The 20821-nt window shown below is 39.8% G+C and overlaps 1 protein-coding gene across 6 annotated transcripts in view; it reads right to left on the bottom strand.

The window, feature by feature from the left end:
- The window catches only part of RHOT1 (ras homolog family member T1), an 82370-nt gene that overhangs the window by 18619 nt on the left and 42930 nt on the right, over positions 1-20821 (bottom strand). For all 6 annotated transcript variants that reach the window (XM_004706945.4, XM_045299357.1, XM_045299359.1 and 3 more), the window contains exons 9-16: positions 16600-16698; positions 15990-16098; positions 12782-12902; positions 11366-11450; positions 10303-10448; positions 9213-9313; positions 1129-1259; positions 310-393 (exon numbers count right to left, since the gene is read on the bottom strand). In XM_004706945.4, coding sequence (XP_004707002.1) covers positions 310-393; positions 1129-1259; positions 9213-9313; positions 10303-10448; positions 11366-11450; positions 12782-12902; positions 15990-16098; positions 16600-16698 — 876 coding nt within the window. The remainder of the gene's footprint in view (positions 1-309; positions 394-1128; positions 1260-9212; positions 9314-10302; positions 10449-11365; positions 11451-12781; positions 12903-15989; positions 16099-16599; positions 16699-20821) is intronic.

Genomic DNA, 20821 nt, shown 5'->3' with positions numbered 1-20821 from the left:
TCCATATTAATTTCTAGTCAGTTGTGGAGAAAATAATTTTTAAAATAAAAATGTAAGAAAGGGCAAAAACTTTCTTCTTGAGGTGTAACTTACATAAAGTTAAGTCCACAAACAATTCAGGAAAACGTGGAGTTAAAAGATAATAGATTTTCTTCCATGAACTTTCTGAAGAACCTTGTATAAAGCCACATGTCATCACCTGATAGGTCAAAAATTATAATTGATGCTAACAAATAAGCTAGAAAGCCTCTATTCATTTACAAATGTACCCAATAATTAACAATTTTTGTATGTCAGAACATTTCTTACCAACAAATACTTCTCTTGTCCATATACATAGACAGTATTAATTGCATAGTAAGATTTATGATCATCTCGAATTTTCTTCTGCCTCTGAAAACAGAACAAAAAAATCTCAACATGTACAGTAAGAAATAAAAGCGACATAATTTACATCAACACACACACACCACTAGTGCTCATTATAAATTAAAAGGGTATTTTTCCCTTTACAACATACTACTTGTCAGTAAAAAGGGCATCCTGATTTTATATTTCTTATTGCTCAGGGTCTGAGACAAAAGATGAATATGTTATTGGTGACCGTGTACCCCAGAGCCACCTACTGGCAACTCTTATTACACTCTAATTTGTCCTGCTGTCATGTGGAAATACGTCAGGCTGCTGACTCAAAGCAGAAGTCAGAACCAGGTTTCAGTGAATACGATACCTAGTATTTACTATGCATTTGCCGTGTATACTTGTGTACAAGCCGAGTTTTTCAGCACATTTTTAATGCAGTTTTTGTGGTTAAAATTAGGTGCCTCAGCTGATATTTGGGTCAGCTTATACTCAAGTAAATACAGTACTTCATGTAAAACACTGTGTTTTTTACGTGAACAAGCGTATTTGTTTAATCCCCATCTAAACACCAGGTAAGAAAACAACAAGTGACAGCTAATGCCAATGAAATGAAGATAAAGATAGCTCAACAAGATTACTGCTACATAATAGACTTCGTGATAGTGTTTTAATAAGATGTGTAGGCCAATGACTTCTAGTCACTAGCTAAGAAAAAATGACCTAAACACAGATTATAAAAATGTTTTGTTATCTGAGAACTCTCACCATTAAGTTTCTTCCAAGAAGAGACTGTAGGACTCCACTTTTCCCACAGCTTTTCACCCCAATTACATTACATCTGAAGACATTCCTCTGCGTCTGCTTCTTCTGTAGGTCTATCTTTTTGTCTCTTGTTACTAAATGGGGGGAGACACCACCAAGTTTGTTTCAGTTAGATGCACTCAATTTACTTTCTGCAAAATACAGTATTACTATTTATCATGTTTCTGTAGGTCTATCTTTTTGTCTCTTGTTACTAAATGGGGGGAGACACCACCAAGTTTGTTTCAGTTAGATGCACTCAATTTACTTTCTGCAAAATACAGTATTACTATTTATCATGTTTCTTAAGTGTATGACATATAACTAATGTATTGTACAAGTCAAGCTTGTACATAAAATAAAGTACGAAGTATGAGAGGATAGACAAAAAAAAAAACAAATATCTTTTTTTTTCTTTCCCCCCACCCCACCCTACCCCCAGACCAAATATCTTTTCAAAGCTATGTATACAATCTTTTTTACGAAACAACCTTATCACCTTCAAAGTACTCTCCATTACACTTAATACATTTGTCAAATCTGTGATTCCATTCTTGGAAACATTTTTTCAAACTCATCTGTTTGGAAGGCACCTCCCTCATTTTTTCTTCACCTCTTCTATGTCATGAAATGTCTGTCCTTTCATGTCCCTCTTCATTCACAGAAACAAAAAGGAGTAGCAAAAAGTGAAGTCAGGTGAGTAAGGTGCGTGGGGCAAGAGAGACATCCTGTTGTGTTTCTTATAATCATTTTATTAGGGGCTCATACAATTCTTATCACAATCCATACATCCATCAATTGTATAAAGCATATTTGTACATTTGTTACCCTCATCATTCGCAAAACATTTGCTTATTACTTGAGCCCTTGGTATCAGCTAATTTTTCCCCTCCATCCCGGCTCCCCCTTCCCTCATGAACCCTTGATAATTTATAAATTATTATTATTTTGTCATATCTTACACTATCCGAGGTCTCCCCTCACCCACTTTTCTGTTGTCCATCCCCCAGGGAAGAGTTTCCATGCAGATCCTTGCAATCGGTTCTCCCTTTCCACCCCATCCTCACTCCACCCTCCCGATATCGCCACTCTCACTACTGGCCCTGAAGGGATCATCTGTCCTGGATTTCCTGTGTTTCCAGTTCCTATCTGTACCAGTGTACATCCTTTGGTCTAGTGGGATTTGTAAGGTAGAATTGGGATCATGATAGTGAAGGGGGAGGAAGCATTTAAGAACAAGAGGTAAGTTGTATGTTTCATCATCGCTACACTGCACCCTGACTGGCTCGTTTGCTCCCCAAAATGAGAGGCATCCTGTTTTTTGCCAAAAACTGGTGCACTCAGATGGCTGTGTGCACAGGTGCATTGTGGTGGTGGCAAAACCAGTCCCGTCTGCCACAAATCAGGCCTTTTTTGTCACACAATATTATGCAATCTTTTCAGAACCTCTAAAGAGAAGCTTGATTAACAGTATTACATGGTGGAAAATACTCCAAATACACTATCCTCTCACATCAAAAAAACAATGAGCATGGTCTTGATCTTTGATTTCACTTGACAAGTTTTTTGAGGGGAGGTGATAATGGTGTCTTCCACTGGCTTGATATTTACTTTCGGGGTGGTAAGGAAAAAGGCAGGAAAAAAGACTAGCACTAAGTCTCGTCACCAGTAACGACCATGCTTCGGAGCAGTTCTTTCAAAGCGCAGCATGTTTCCACTTGATGCTCTTTCCGCTGGTCAGTCAGAACCTGAGGCACAAATTTAACAACAACCCTTCTCATTCCAAAATCTTCCATTAAAATTCTCTGAACTGAGCTCCAAGAAAGTCCAGGTAACTTCCCCATCTCTTCAATGGTCTGTCGTCCTTGGCCTTTGAGCACAAGTGTATGAATTTTGTTGATACTTTCATTCATTCGGGAAGTTGACAAATGTCTAGAATGATGTTTGTAGTCAATCAACATTTCACCTTTTTTGAAACGAGGACATCACTCCTACATTTGAGTTTTCCCCATAGGGCTGTCCTTGTAAGCTGTGTTCAATGTCACAACAGTTTCTGCAGCATTTTTCCCGAGCAGGAAGCAAAATTTCACAGCCACACACTATTCTCTTAAATAGGCCACCACCAAAAAATGAGGTTCAAGCTTAACTGCTTTAATGAAAAAAAATAACTGTGCCCAGAGAGAACATTCCCAGGTGACACCACTGGGTGTACTAACTGAGCAAGTTGCTCCAGGCTCGCCTAGTGGGAAACATGCATTTCTACGAAAGCTCCGCCCAGCAGAACTTTTTTTCCATTTTGCTTGGGGGGACTACCCCTTGTATAATACAGAAGGGCCCTGTGTAATGGAAAAGATACAGTTCTGAAAGTTGGCTGTAAAGAAAATTTCTAGTAATCAAATTATACTTATTTCATCATAAGTCTATTTTTCCTAAGGAAAATGATAGTGAATAATGAATAACAACAATGACATGAATATAGTCAATATTTTAGCCCATCTATTTTTTCGAGGGTAAACCTAAAAAGTTACATACTAAATCTGCTGTGTCAAATCTGCATTCAGTTGGAGCTGGATGTATAAACTGAAAAAGGATGTGCTCTCTAGGATAATTGGTCTTTTGAATGTAAATCTATAAAGACAGATTAAAAACTATGGTGTGTCATCCAGATAATGGGGCACCTCTCTACCTGCAGTAAACAGACCTCCCTTAAGCTGGACCCACAGATTAAACTACAGAAATCTCACCAAACGCACTGAAAATTGTAACTATACACAGTAATTACACTTCATGCAAGATTACAAAGTAGGCAGACACACTACACAGATCCTCTACAAGGACATGAGAGGCCCAATGAAAAGATAAAGATGATAATCATGGAACCCTAAGATTCGGGGTTAAGAAGAGAGAAGTGGATTCCATATCAATTTGAGAAAGATGAACAAAAGTGGCCAGAAAGGAGTCAGACAGGTTAATTGTTGTTTGGTCTGACATAGTGCTGCTATCTTGAACTTTTAAAAGCAGCATTAGCAACAGTGGCCTTTCACAAATGCACATTCATGCCTGATAAGGTGGGTTCTTCCTGATGACCAGAAATGTGGTCAGCCCTACCATTACCTACCCAGAATAAAGTGTTGGCATCTGCTTTCATGTGCAGCTGCCCCCCCACCCCCCTTTCTAATAATTCCCATGCCTTCCAGGGGGAGGTGTCATCCACTTCAGGGAAAACTGTGCTAGAAACAATAAAGCAAAAAGAGCCAAAAAAAATACAAAGGAAAAAAATTTCAAAGATAAGGTAAACAAACAGCCATCTAGCTCGGAAGCAATAAAGCCCACATGGATCAGCCTGTGTGATCACAAGGTGCTGAAGGGATCAGGTATCAGGCATCAAAGAACAAAAAATCATATCAGTGTGGGGTGGGGACCCAAAGTCCATCTGCAGGCAACTAAACATCCCCTTACAGAAGGGTCGCAGGGAGGAGACGAGCCAGTCACGGTGCAGTGTAGCAACAAGAAAACATACAACTTTCTTCTAGTTCTTAAATGCTTCCTTCGCACCCACTATCATGATCCCAATGTTACCTTACAAACCTGGCTGAACCAAAGTATGTACACTGGTACAGATAGGAACTGGAAACAAGGAATTCAGGATGGATGATCCCTTCAGGACCACTGGTGAGAGTGGCGATACTGGGAGGGTTGAAGGAGGGGAGGGTAGAGAGGGGGAACTGATTGCAAGGATCTGCATGGAACCTCCTCCCTGGGGGATGGACAACAGAAAAGTGGGTGAAGGGAGATGTCAGACAGTGTAAGATATGACAAAATAATAATTTATAAATTATCAAGGGTTTATGAGGGTGGGGGGAGCGGGGAGTGAGGGGGGGGGAAATGAGGAGCTGATGCCAGGGGTTTCCATGGAGAGCAAATGTTTTGCAAATGATGAGGGTAACAAATGTACAAATGTGCTTTACACAATTGATGTATGCATGGATTGTGGTAAGAGCTGTATGACCCCCTCAATAAAATGATAAAAAAATTCAAAGAAAACTTAAGAATTATGTTGGACACAATCAAGAGGAAGAACTTAGGTGTAACGAATTCCGGAACAGAAAAAACTAAAAAAAAAAAGCAATCATTTTTGAAGAATTGTTGGGAAAAAACTTCCCTAACAAGTGAGAAAGAGGAGGCTTTCTACTCATGTAAAATTTAATCTCCAAAAAGAAAAAAAAATTTTTATACTCTCAGAAACCCGCAGGACTTCTACTCTGTTCCACGAGTCACTATGCGTCAGAATACTCAATGGCAGTGAGTGAGTGGACATTATATAGCAGGGGTCCTCAAACTTTTTAAACAGGGGCTAGTTCACTGTCCCTTAGACTGTTGGAGGGGCCGGACTATAGTTTAAAAAAAAATTCCTATGCACACTGGACGAGTCAGCTGCTAAGCAGGACAGGCAGCATCGGCAAAAACACCCGGCTGCCGGATAAATGTCCTTGGCGGTCCGTATTTAGCCTGCGGGCCTAGTTTGAGGACCTCTGTTATAAAAGAGGAGAAGAAATGCATTTGCAAAGCTGACCAAACCCAAATATGACAGACCTCAAAGGAAAATCCTTTTGACATATCATAATGAAGCATTCCAAAACAGACAAGGAAATAATCCTGGAAGCAGCTATCGTAAAATAAACATTATCTACAAAAGAGAAACAGTAAGACTAAGTTCTGATGTGTCAGCAGAAAACTTGCAGGAAGAAGACAATGGAATGGTATATATAAAAATTTTTTAATTTTTATTTCCATATATAAAACTCTTGAAGAAAAATAACTGACAATCAGGAACCATATACCAAGCAAAATTGTCCCTCAAATATAATGGCAAAATTAGGACATCTGCAGATGCACAGAAATGAAAGGACTTTGCAAAACCAGACCAATCTCACAATAAATACTAAAGGGAGTTTTGGGACAGAGAACCAATAACCTGAGATTAATATACATGATAACACCACCCAGAAGTCAACCTTTGTAGGCCACTGGAGATCCCCTTACAGAAGGGTCTCGGGGAGGAGATGAGCCGGTCAGGGTGCAGTGCAGCAACGATGAAACATACAACTTTTCTCTAGTTCCTAACTGCTTCCTCCACCCCCACCCTCCCACTATCATGATACGAATTCTACCTTGCAAGTCTGGCTAGACCAGAGGCTACACACTGGTACAGATAGGAACTGGAAACACAGGGAATCCAGGGTGGATGATCCCTTCAGGACCAGTGGAGTGAGTGGCCATACTGGGAGCGTAAAGGGAGAGTGAGTTGGAAAGAGGGAACCGATTACAAGGATCTATATGTGACCTCCTCCCTGGGGGACAGACAACAGAAAAGTGGGTGAGGGGAGACATCGGACAGGGCAAGATATGACAAAATAATAATTTATAAATTATCAAGGGCTCATGAGGGAGGGAGGAAAGGGAAGGGAGGGGAAAAAAATGAAGACCTGATGCCGGGGGCTTAAATGGAGAGCAAATGTTGTGAGAATGACGAGGGCAATGAATGTACAAATGTGCTTTACACAACTGATGTATGTATGGATTGTGACAAGAGTTGTATGAGCCCCTAATAAAATTATTTTAAAAAAAGTTAACATGTCCAAAGTAAAACACACATACAAAAATTGAAAATAAGGAACAAGAGATATCGATTTGTAATGAAGACAATTACAAAGTAAAAATGGAGAGGGAGTGAAGTAGAGTTCAAGAACCTAGTGAAAGGAAGGGCGGCATACAACAAGAAGGAAGTTTGCAAAGAAAAGTAGAGGTCAGGGAGGACCCTGTGAGGAGTGCAGGATTTAAAAGCAATAGAGGTAAATACAGTTTACAATCCTGCAAAACAGGTGATCTATGAGTAGATGTGTGGGACATGCATGTTAAGCAGGAATGGGCGGGGGGGTACATGTACAGAAAGGTTAGACAGGATATTTGTACATGGATATTTACCTTTGTTACAAATATAATCCATGTAGCTGATGGAGCATACAGAGGACAAAGTTAAGAAAACTTCTTAGACATAACCAGGCACCTGGAGGGAATGAGCCACTGGGCCAGAGGATCAGGCTCACAGTCTCAGGGGACACCAATGTCAACTAGCACAACATGGTTCACACAAAGTCTACATGCGACTTTGGTGAAGAGTGACTGGGGTCTTAAATGCTTGTAATACAGGTCTCGCCTTGAAGATAGCTGGAGATGATTAGTCCAGCCAACTAATGGACCACACAAACATCAGTCTCCAGAACCGAGAACAGAAAAACTAGATGGTGCCTATCACTACCAACTGCTCTGAAAGGGGTCACATTAGAAGGTCCTGGAAAGAGTGGGAGAAAGATATGGAACAAAACTCAAAATTATGAAAATCAGGCTTGCTGCACGGATAGAGACAGGTAGAATCCCGAGACTATGGTCCTTGGCCACTCTTCAGATATGAAACAGAATTCTCTCAAGGCTCGATTTTCAGCCAGACGACTGACCAGTCTAAAGAAGAAGAACACCACCATTGATTTATGTATAACTTAGAACAACTGACCACGTGGGACCAAGGTATAGCATTTGCCTCTGGACAAAGCTTGGAAGGGCTAAGGAGGAGGAATGGAGACAGGAAACACAGGAAGGAGATGGGACAGAGTGATACTATACTAAGGGGATTAAACAATGGCAGTTGTGGAATAATTAAATAAATGATAGCACATCCATATGATGTCACATTACTTTACATTAATATATATTTATTGATACAGAAAAGTGTCCATAATATGCTATTGATCAAAAAGAATCTCAGGGCTGCCAAGCAATTATTTTATTTATTTATTTTCTTTATTTTTCGAGGCCCCGCCCCTCTCCCCCTGCCTTACCGTGCCCCCAGTCCTACCACACCCCGATCAATTATTTTTGAACTCTTAGGTATTGAATTAAGTACTATCTAACTGGTTAAGTATTTTAAAGAGTACTTGCTCTGTTGGTTTCAGAAAGGCTGTTTCCTTGTGCTAGGACTTCCTGTTAAGAAATGGCACCTTTCCCACCAACTGGAATATAAGAAAATCTTTAAATGACCAGTCCCCTAATTTGTTACTTCCATATCTATGGGTTTTAAGTGGAGAGCACTGCTGTGGCAAAAATGCATAGTTTACATTACAAAACCTGTATAATTTTATTAATGTGGAAAAATTATAAAATCAAGAGACTTGCAATTAGCTTAAGACAGGATCATTTGTTAACATGAATTTTTATTTATCGAAGTAAAAATATATGTAGCACATTTGCCAGCTCAACATATTTTGCATGCAACATTCAGTGGCACTGATTATATTAGTCATGCTATCCAATTATCTTTCCATATCCATTGCCAATGTTCCCATCACCATTAACAAATACTCATTTAGGCAGTATTTAATTCAATACCAATGATTTCTCCTACCCTCTTTCCCTACTACACTTGATACCCACTAATAAACCTTAGTCTCTCTCTAGTTTTCTAGTATTATAAAAGATAATACAATAAAATACTGTATGATATTCCACATATGTTAAGTGGGAGCATAGAATATTTATCCTTGTGTGACTGACTGACTTCATTTAGCATACTGTGTTCACGGTCACTTCATGTGGTGGCATGAATCAGGATCTCATTTCTCTTTATAACTGAATAATATCCCAACATACATATATGCCACAATTGGTTTAGCCATTCAATATGAATTGCTTTTAAGATTTAAAGAAATTAAAATGCGAGATGGACTGGTAAATACTTTTAATGCCCACAGTGCTCTTTCATCTTCATCGGGAGAGTGCTCTCAGGGAGTTGAATAGAAGCAAGACATCCTTACTTTTTTGATAAATAAAATCAAGTATCTCGACCCAAAAGAAATGACCAAATTAATGGGGGGGGAAAGCGGAGACATGGAAGATTAATTAAGATGACTGCATTTTCATCCTTTGAAACTTAGGAAACTAGAATCCTTAAAAGACTTCTCTTATTAGGAGCTGAAGAGTATTCTGATACTTACTTGTAATGGCTGAAGATTGAGCCTCTTGCTCAGTCAATATTGAGTAGCCCAGATAGCCCAAATACTCCAGGCACCGCTGTACATCTAAAAATGTCGTGAGTCTAAAAGAGAGAGATTCTAAACTGTGAAAAGTTCCTAAGTGAACGTTTATAGGAAAAAAGAATTCCAACAGCACCAATGATTTTACCACCAGGGTCAGGTAATTATTGTCAGACTGCTTAGATTTTCAACATGCCTTCAGCCATGGCTCTTCTGGGCTGCCGTTATCTTTATGTTTTGGCTGTCACTAATTTTAAGGCAGAGAAGAGGAAAGGGGAATATAAGTTGGGTGGGTGGATGGTTCTATCCTCCACTTGACCCAAAGGGCACAGCCACACAAATGAGTGTTAAGCCTCTGTAAAATCTAGAGCAGGGATCATTTTTATTATCTGTATACACAGTGTCTTACAGATATTGGTTAGGTGAGAACTCAATGATTAGTTCAACAAATATAAAAAGTTTGCAAAAAAAAAAATTAAAATTAAAATTAAAATTAAAAAAAAAAAAAAGTTTGCCAAAGGCATAAAAATAGCAAGAGGCAATAACGAGATAGTAAGTCTATCTTACATGTATTTTGGGGGGGAAATTCTAGTGGTGAAACAGTTAGTCTCTCCAACACTAAAGTAATCATGTCATCCAGCAAGGCTGAGAGCATCCTATGGCACAATGGCCACCACGCTACTCTATCGATTTTGTAGACAAATCCTAAGTCTCAGTAAGAGTTCATCAGGAACAAAATATGCTTCTCATCCTAAAGCCTGTGCAATAGCAATGACATTTCCTATTCCCTAATCAAACAAAAAAGTACTAGAATGTACTCACGTTTCGATGTAAGAGTTAGTACTTTTCCCTGAACATCATCCAAGAGCAAACATATCCCTACTTGACTACATCTGTACTGTATCTTACAGGGATCAGCAGAAAATTAAATCCTCCTCACAGTCATTTATGATTGAAGCACTTAATAAGAGCTGATAAGCTTATACAACTATTAATGTAAAGCACCATGTTTAAATTAATGATAAGTCCAGAGAATCCAGGGTCCACTCACGTCCACTGGGAGAGGAATCCCTGGTAGGTTATCCAGCCTCTCTCATTCGTACAAACTGTGTTATTCACATCTGGCCCCCAAGGAATGTAAGGGAACACTTTAAACAAGTCTTTAAGTTCATCAGGTGACAATGCGCAGTCTCTATCCTGGAGACATACAAGGAAGTACAATGATTAGATATCTAAAAGAATAACCCCCAAAACAAGATCCCCCTAGTCTAGTAAAGATATATTTCTGAAAACTAATCAATGAAAAAAATGTTTTACATGTGATCGTGAAAATCTCTAACACGTACATAAAAAATCCTATCAAAGAGTCTAGGAGCCCGGTGACTTAGTGGTTATGGAATAGGCTGAGATAGTTTAAGGTCAGCAGCTAGAAATCACCAGCTGCTCCTTGGGAGAAAGACGGGACTTTCCATTCCCATAAAAAGTTAGAGTCTCGGGGGAGGATGGGGGTAAAGGGAGCTGATATCAAGGAGTTCAAGAAGAAAGAGAATGATTTGAAACTGATTATACTAGCAATTGTACAATACTGTTGTGACTGAACTATGGAATGATATCTGTATTGCCTCCCAATAAAAAGGATTTTTTTGGGGGAAAAAAAAGTTATAGTCTTGGAATCTCATAAGGGCAATTCTACCCTGTCCTAGAGTTGCTATGAGTTGGCACCGACTCAATGGCAGTGAGTTTGTTGTGTGTTTTAAACAGAGTCTAAACAAAGATAAGTCCTTTACAATAAAAACAGATAGTAAAAAATATTTTTGCAGTTTTAGTTAATTGCAGTCTGAGAAATTTTTGGCTATGTGACATGTGAACCCCTTAACTAAGAAAACAGTTATATCATTCATAGAAAAATGTCTTTGTTGCATATATCTTTGCCACAATTTAAAAAAATTACATGAATAACTGATTTCAATGATTGTACAACTCTTCTCGATACAACTGAATTGAATTATATGATATGAATTATATAATATGTGGATGAAATGCCAATAAAACTATTATAAAAAAGAAAAATGTCTTATATTGTACACTGTGGAAAATTGCAGCTAAAAGCTTACCAAATCATGCTTGTCAAAGGTGCTCTGGAGAAACAAATATGCATGATGATTTAATTCAGTAGTGCAATCAGGAGGTATTTTTAGCCTGTTGGTGAAAAAAATGTAAGAGTAAAATAAATAAATAATCAAATATTAAAATTTAATTTAAGAAGTGAATATAAAACTGCAAGAAGTCTGTGTGGGGTGACAACATGTTACAAAAATATCTCCACTAGCCATTTGGATTTCCCAGAGAAAGTATGGCGTGGTTAAAGCAATCCACAGAAATGCCATTAGAGTGGTTATTCCCAATGCAGAAGGTGACATGCAGGGTTAAATAACAAAAGGGCATGCTGAAACAAAAACTCAAGGAACATTGATTAAAACTGTAACATATTAATTTTTCTTGCTGTTAGCAGCCCAATGATTAACCACTATACTACAAGGGCTCCCTAATTTTTCTTTTAAAGCAATTTTAAGGCATCACCATGGACTTCAGTTAATACCGGCATTGGTAATGAATTGAAAACGATATGAAGAGATGTTACTTTTGCCTGATTTGACCTTTCTAGCCCACCCCACACCCAGTGTAGTAAATACTGATCAACTGCACCCAGGACACCGAAACCAAACAGACTCCCTAAGGAAACACATCATCGACCACAAACAAAATGAGTTAAGTGCCAACATGGGTCAACATGTGAGGGCAGCCCACAAGAAAGGGGCAGTGCTGGCTCGGGGGTAGGGAGATGTCAGCGTCTATGAGACACTGTCACCTGAGCTAATGCTTGCGGGGTGACAGGCATTAGCCAGGTTAGGAGGGAGCGGGGGGAGATAGCACAGGTGAAGGCCTGTGTATGGTAGGGAAGAACATGTTTGGTGAACTGTAAGTACTCTGGTATTGACTAGAATAGAGAGCCTAACCCATTTATTCTCATCTCTTCATGTTAAAACACATCTGTAGAGCATTCCTTTTTTTTCCTTCCTCAGTAAAAAGAATTTTAAAAGATGCTTGTACTCACTGGGAATAAAAGAAAACTATTTGAGTCATGCTGTAAGTAATGACTTAGAATGGACTGAAAGGCTACTGGTGTTTAAAATAAATCAGTGGTCCACAACCTGGGATGACTTCGCCCAAAGGTGTGTGTGGGGGTGGGGTGGGAAGAACATGTGGTAACTTTTTAATGCATTTTTTTGTTCTCAAAACTGTGGGGAGTGTTAGTAGGGCCTAAGGAAGCATTAACTATCCTATAATGTCCAAGGCAGCCTCCAAGACCAAGAGTGATCCGGTCTAAAATATAAATAATGCCCAGACTGAGAAACCCTATTGTTAATCTAAGTGATTTCTTAGCAGCCTGATGCCCACCTACCTATGTGCTAAATCAAACTTCTAAAAAAATTAGTAATTGAAATTAATCAGAAAGCCAAAGTACATACAGGGGGAACAAATACTCAGGTGTCAACTCCAGATCATCGTCATAACCAAATCGTCGAAGCACAGTCCAGGTAGTTTCATGTCTCCCTCTCTGAATAAAAAGTGTGTGTAAAAAAAGAAAACCTGAAATAAAGTAAATTAGTAAATAAAGTTGATGTGAAGAATGGCAGAGGTACAGGGGAGAAGAGCAAACAGCACACAATGAAGAGAGCTACATCTGCAACCGTCACCAGTGTTCACCTGTACTGCACACTGAAGGTCAAGGCAAAATGGAGCTCACAACTAGGTGTCTGGAGGAAACGGCTGATTTCAGAATCATTGTTTCACATATACAGCCAGTCCAGCAAGAGCAAGCCCTGAATAAAGGGGACAAAGATATATCCCAAAGAATATAATGGTAACGAATAAAGTATTGCTATAAAATCATAGAACTATGTATTAAGCAATATTAAAAAGTGAGGCCATTGTTTCTTGATGTCACCCATCAAAGTCTATATACTTCTGCAGGTGGTGGTCCCATCTGACTCTTGATTGGTACCATGTGGAAACAGCAGTTACGGCACCCTGAGGGGCTCAAGTCATACACCTTTTACATTTTCTTTGAGTTTGGTAAACAAAAAGAAGTCTCAAGGGGCAAGATAAACGGTAGAGGGTAGATGGCGTAAGGTTTCCCAACAAAATTCACATTGGAAGAATAGGCAGGTACAATGTCATGATGGGGAAAAAAATTCCTCAATGCAACTTTCCTGACCTTTTTCTTATCAATGGAGTTTTCTCTTTTCTTTCTTTCTTTTTTTCATCTTCAGGCATCCATTTCACTTTCTTAATTTTTTTTTAATTTAAAAAAAGCATTTTATGCGCTTTACACAATTGATGTATGTATGGATTGTGTGTGATAAGAGTAGGATGAGCCCCTAATAAAATGATTAGAAAAAAAAAGCATTTTATTGGGAGTTCATACAACTCTTATCACAATCCATACATTCATCCATTGTGTCAAGCGTTTTTGTACATTTGTTGCCATCATCATTCTCAAAACATTTTCTTTCTACTTGAGTCCTTGGTATCAGCTCATTTTTTCCCCTCCCTCCCCACTCTCCACTCCCTCATGAACCCTTGATAATTTATAAATTATTATTAGTTTGTCATGTTTTACACTTTCCAACATCTCCCTTCATTTCTCTTTTCTTAAAACTTCTTCATACTAAGCCTTCTGACAGCCCTGTATCCCAAAACATAATTACCATAACCTTTGAGCTATCTCTGTCATGAACTACATTGGCCCCTCAGACTTCTTAGGAATGGCCATCTTGCTTGGATCTCCCCCCGCCCGCCCCCCCCTATAGTGTACTTTATTGATGGTACATGACAAGGTCGAGTTCTCTAAGCCCCTCCCCTTCCTTCAGGGGGTCTGGATGGAATATTCTCAGTGTGTTGGGGGATTGAATTAGGGGCAAAGACTCCCCAGAAGCTGAGGGCCTCTCTTCCTCTAGTGCAGTTACTGGGGCTGGTGGTCCAGGGGGGTTCTTACTCCTTGGACGCCATGTGGACCATGAGGTCCACCACTCTGTTGCTGTAGCCAAATTCATTGTCATACCAGGAAATGAGCTTGATAAAATGGTCCTTGAGGGCAATGCCATCAAAGGTGGAAGAGTGGGGATCACTGTTGAAGTCACAGGAGACAACCTGGTCCTCAGTGTCGCCCAGGATGCCCTTTAAGGGACCATCAGCCGCCTGCTTCACCACCTTCTTGATGTCATTGTACTTGGCAGCTTTCTCCAGATGACAGGTGGGATCCAGGACGGACACATTGGGGGTGGGGACATGGAAGGCCATGCCAGTTTCCCATTCAGCTCTGGGATAACCTTGCCCACAGTCTTGACAGTGCCAGTAGATGCGGGGATGATGTCTGAGCAGCCCCACGGCCATCATGCCAGTTTCCCAGAGGGGCCATCCACAGTCTTCTGAGTGGCAGTGATGGCATGGACTGTGGTCATGAGTCCTTCCACGATGCCAAATTCTCATGGATGACCTTGGCCAGGGGGGCTAAGCAGTTGGTGGTGCAGGAGGCATTGCTGACAATAGTGAAGGAGTTGTCATTACTTCTCGTGGTTCACGCCCATCACAAACATGAGGGCATCAGAAGGGGCAGAGATGATCACCCTTTTGGCACTGCCCTTCAAGTGAGTCCCAGCCTTCTCTACGGTGGTGAAGACACCAGTGGACTCTACGACATACTCAGCACCAGCTTCAGCCCACTGGATGTTGGCGGGATCTCGCTCCTGGAAGATGGAGATGGCCTTCCCATTGACGATAAGCTTCCCATTCTCAGCCTTGACAGTGCCATTGAACTTGCCGTGGGTGGAATCATACTGGAACATGTAGACCATGTAGTTCAGATCAATGAAGGGGTCATTGATGGCAACAATTTTCACTTTGCCAGAATTGAAAGCAGCCCTAGTGACCAGGCGCCCAATGCGGCCAAATCCGTTCACTCTGACCTTCACCATCGTGTCTCCGGGATGCGGCTGGGACTGCACGGGAATGGGAGAGGCAGCTGTCTGTCACACGAGGAGGAGCAGAGAACCACTTGGATCTTTTTATAAAGAAACCCAAATGAAGCTGTAGCAAAGGTATTCTGACAGAACTTGTCTGATCGCAGGCATACTTAAACATATTTTCATTGGAATACACTTATGCATGTATCAACTAGAACCTCCCTAGCAATAGTTTTTGACTTACTCAAAGACACTGATAAAGTTCTATGACAAAATCAGATTTTTTTAAAAATCAGATTAAATGGTTTTCTAGATCTGTGCTTATTTCTATAGTAGAAAATGTTGTTTTTCAATTTTACTCCTTATTTCATTATGGCTCCACAACATACTCTACAGGGAATATTTTATACTTGGCAAATTTGACTAGTAGATAAAATACCTTTCCTGAAGATAATTTCTATTTAAAATCTACTTCTGAATAGGAAGAATTTTAAGACAAATTTGTTTGTTCCAGATATTTCTTTCCTTTAGATGGACCTCAGCATATCTGAGATCCACCCAGTTTCCCTAACAATAAGGACAATTATGCTCAACAATGGCCTTGTCTCTGAAAGATCCAAGATAAGATTCTAGACATGCTAGCAAATACTATTATTTGCTTAAAGTATAAGTAATGCTACGGGACCTTCACCTTCTACCAAATCATACCCACCTTTGAGTGTCAATCCACTGTCTGCCACACCATCACTTATATGCTTCCTGACTACATTCTTGACATCTTCCAGAGCTTGTGGAGCTAATGGAGTGTTAAAACAAATTCTCTAGCAAAAACACAAAAATCCATTTAAAACAAGTTAGCATTAAAACCACAAATAATATAAAACATTAGTCTTCAAAACAACCATTAAATCAGAGTTGCAAATGAAAGACTCAATGAACTAAGTCTCTGCTTTGTAGTAGTTAAGTAAAGCTCATCAAGCGTGGAGGAAAGAAACCCCCTAGTCCCATTTCTAAACACAGGGCTCTTTGTGTAACTATGTTATAGAAAACTGAAAATAGCCAAATAATCCAGAGTTCAGACTTCAAGTCATCCTTAATGCACTAATTGTATACCCTGAAATGAGACTTATCAAAGAGTCCCCTCAATTCCTAGGCATGAGAGCACTCTATACCCTAGGCAACGGTTCCTATAGCTTGATATAAATGATAGTTTTATAAGAAAAAGACACGTTTATAAATGAACTATTGTCTAAGTTGACACTTTTTAAATATCATATACAATAGACCTTGAGAGACAAATGAAATAACAAACAGCAAGCTACCTGAAAGAAGTTGAGTTCAGCATCATTCAGAGTACCATCATTATCTTGATCGGATATTTTAAATATTCGAGTAAGGGCTTTTATACAAGCTGGTTTCATCTACAAATTATTGGAGAAATATACAAATATTTTCGTTAGAGATAGCTGTGACTTTCATATGATCTTTGTATGGAAACAGAATAATTTCTGATGGTTTTCACTGCCAAAAACATAACACCCCACACAATTAATATTTTAAAAATGAACTAAAAAGAAATATTGACTTTTATACCAAAATCTCCTTGCATCAATATTTGGAATGATCAAGCTCTCACCTCATGACGCTACCAAACCGTCCACAGATGGGAGAAAAAAGAGAAACTCGTGTTCGGGGGAGTGATGCTCTTAGCCATGTCAAGAAGCAGTATTTACCCAACTTTACATATGCTGTCCTCAATCCAGAAAGATGCTGAACTGGACTCATAAAACTCTTAAGTAAGGGCTTCCTTCCGAACTTCTGATTCAGTATAGCAATAATAAAACTCACAAACTTCCTCTAGTTCTTAAATGCTTTCTTCCCCCAACTACCATGATCCCAATTCTACCTTGCAAACCTGGTTAGACCAGAGGATGCACAGCGGTACAGATGGGAACTGGAAACACAGGGAATCTAAGACAGATGAACCCCTCAAGAGCAGCGGTGACAGTGGCCATACTGGGAGAGAAGGGGGGATTAGAAAGGGGGAATCGATAACAAGGATCTACATATAACCTCCTCTCTGGGGGATGGGCAACAGAAGGGTGGGTGAAGGGAGACGCCGGACAGTGTAAGGTAAGATATAATAATAATTTATATATTATTAAGGGTTCATGAGGGAGGGGGGAGCGGGCAGGGAGGAGGAGGGGAAAAAGGAAAATGAGGAGCTAATTCCAGGAACCCAAGCGGAAAGCGAATTTTGAGAATGATGAGGGCAACAAATGTATAAGTGTGCTTTACACAATTGATGTATGTATGGACTGTGATGAATTGTATGAGCCCCAATAAAATGATTTTTTAAAATAATAATAAGGCCTGCATGGTTCTATATAATTGCTATAAGATCAGCATTTTCAACATTTTGAGTTATTCTCAAAAATCTTTATTCTCAGTAAGAAAGCTCGGTGAACTCTGAGTAAACTCAGAGGACAAATCTCATGAACCCACCGGAAGGAGAAACAGGACAGCGGGCGGGGAAATGTGTCCTCACGAACTGCAATCATGTGGCTGCCAAGAGCAACATCACACTAAGGAGTTTAGATAAGGCATCAGTTCAACTCCCTGAAGAACAGGGAAAAAGTACATATCCTCCCAAATATAAACAAACAATTTATTGTTGTTGGTAATAAATAGGGTCTCTGGGTGAGCAATGTGATCTGAAGATAAAAATAAGAAAGGGGTTCTTTCTAAGAGTCCATTGGATAGGGCTCACATTATTAAAACACTAAAGGAAGATGTGAGGGTGATCTGACTGCGATGACTGTCACCCCACTGATCACCAGGGTTGATTCGGCTGATCTGGCTGGTTAGGCGGTGTCCCCTTCCTCCCTCACCGCTCCATGTGCGTCCCTCCCGAAGCTGCATGCCCTACTGAAGAGGACCATGACCTTCCCTGATAGGAGGGCTGTCCTTCGGTCAAGGGTATACGAGGAGCTGCACTCTCAGTTAGAACCTCCAAACAAGTATCAAAAACACTAAAGGCAACAAAACCTAAAAAGTATATAAAGGTGGCTTTAAGAAATAAAGCTGGTTAAGATGTCGTCTTTAAAAATGTTATCCTAGAGGTGGGGGAAAAGGAAGGGGAAACCAAAAAACCCAGGGACAAGCAAACAACGAGACCTAAAATCAATGGCGAGGAGCGCATAGAATTGCCTGGTGGGGTGTGACCAAGTGCAATGTAGATGAGAAGAACAGCAAGCCAAATGTTATCTTATATTGGACAGTCAATATTGATAAAGATTACATCATTGTTTTATTGATTCTTCTTTAAAACACATTGTACAGTAATTCAAATGTTTCAAAAAGTAGCCATAGCTATAATGATGTACAAAATAGAGCCTAAAAATAACTATTACTTTGTTAATAATTTGTTAATGGTTTTCTCTTACATCATAAAAAGCTACATTAAAAAATATTTTGGCTTTTTTTTATCATTTTATTAGGGGCTCATATAACTCTTATCACAATCCATACATACATCAATTGTGTAAAGCGCATTTGTACATTCATTGCCCTCATCATTCTCAAAATATTTGCTCTCCACCTAAGCCCCTAGCATCAACTCTTCATTTTTCCCCTCCCTCCCTGCTCCCCCGTCCCTCATGAACCCTTGATAATTTATAAATTATTATTTTATCATATCTTGCCCTGTCCGACGTCTCCCTTCACCCACTTTTCTGTTGTCCATCCCCCAGGGAGGAGGTTACATGCAGATCCTTGTAATCGGTTCCCCCTTTCCAACCCACCCTCTCTCCACCATCCCAGTATCGCCACTCATACCACTGGTCCTGAAGGGATCATCCGCCCTGGATTCCCTGTGTTTCCAGTTCCTATCTGTACCAGTGTGTAGCCTCTGGTCTAGTCAGATTTATAAGGTAGAATTGGGATCATGATAGTCAGGGAGGAGGAAGCATTTAGGAACTAGAGGAAAGTTGTGTGTTTCATCCTTGCTACATCGCACCCTGACTGGCTCGTCTCCTCCCCGAGACACTTCTGTAAGAGGATGTTCAGTGGCCTACAAATGGGCTTTGGGTCTCCACTCCACACTCCCCTCCTTATTCACTATGATTTTTTTGTTCTGATGATGCCTAATACCTGATTCCTTTGACACCTCGTGATCGCAGTCTGGTGTGCTTTTTCCATGTGGACTTTGTTGCTTCTGAGCTAGAAGGCCACTTGTTTACCTTCAAGCCTTTAAGCCTCAGACGCTGTATCTTCTGATAGCCGGGCACCATCAGCTTTCTTTGCCCCATTTGCTTATGCACCCATTTGTCTTCAGCGATCGTTATCAGGGAGGTGAGCATACAATGATATGATTTTTTTGTTCTTTGATACCTGATAACTGATCCCTTCGGCACCTCATGATCACACAGGCTCATGTGTTCTTCCATGTGGGCTTTGTTGCTTCTGAGCTAGATGGCCGCTTGTTTACCTTCAAGCTTTTAAGACCCCAGACGCTATATCTTTTGATAGCCGGGCACCATCAGCTTTCTTCACCACATTTGCTTATTCACCCGCTTTGTCTTCAGTGGTTGTGTCGGGAAGATGAGCATCTTAGAATGCCAATTTAATAGAAGAAAGTGTTCTTGCATTGAAGGAGTACTTGAGTGGAGGCCCGATGTCCTTCTGCTACCTTAATACTAAACCTATAAATATATGCACATAGATCTATTTCCCCATCCTCATAGACAAGTATATTTGCAGATGTACATGCCTTTATTTAGACCTCTACAAATGTCCTTTGCCTTCTAGCTCTTCCCTCTATTTCCTTTGACTTTCCTCTTGTCCCACTATCATGCTCAGCCTCCATTTGGGTTTTAGTAATTCCTCTTGGTTACATTACCCTTGATCACGCCCTCCCAGGCCTCCTACACCCTCCTCACCACTGATTTGGATCACTTGAAAAAATATTTTTTGAGGAAAAGTTAAAAGATGCATTTTTCAATAAAGGCTGAAGTGTATTCAGAAGCTAGGTGCTTTAAGATATTGCTCAATATGATATTTAAGTATCAATAACCTTAAAATATAATACAAAAATGACTACCTTTAAAAGTATCAAAAACATACCTCCATCAAGCTATACAATTTACAGTACATCAAAAAAAACTTTATAAAAGTGATCTAAACCCTCACAAGGTAAACATTATTCTATAAAAATCACAGACTTTTCATCATTAAGAAAGTAGAAGACCTGGTTGCTTGTCATGGGACATACAACTTAAAAGCACTACAAGCATATTACAGCTCAGATTTTAATTATGAATATAATGATTTTTATGCTTCTATTTTAATCTGTGTCAAGAGTTTAATATCATTACCTAAATAAAAGATTCTGATGTAAGCTTAGACTTGGGTAAGTCTCAAGATCATCTGTAAAAGCTGCCGATGTTCTTTCCTGGAAAGTCCGCCTAAGAGTAAATAGTAGACGGCAGGACACGTTTTATTCTGAGACTCGGTGGGAAGAGTAAATAGTAGACGGCAGGACAC

The sequence above is a fragment of the Echinops telfairi genome, unplaced genomic scaffold, assembly GCF_000313985.2.
Source record: "Echinops telfairi isolate 266 unplaced genomic scaffold, ASM31398v2 ScPeMD7_7458;HRSCAF=8496, whole genome shotgun sequence".
NCBI lineage: Eukaryota > Metazoa > Chordata > Mammalia > Afrosoricida > Tenrecidae > Echinops > Echinops telfairi.
Note: the sequence above shows the minus strand (reverse complement) of the source record. Positions and strands in the feature narration are given on the sequence as shown.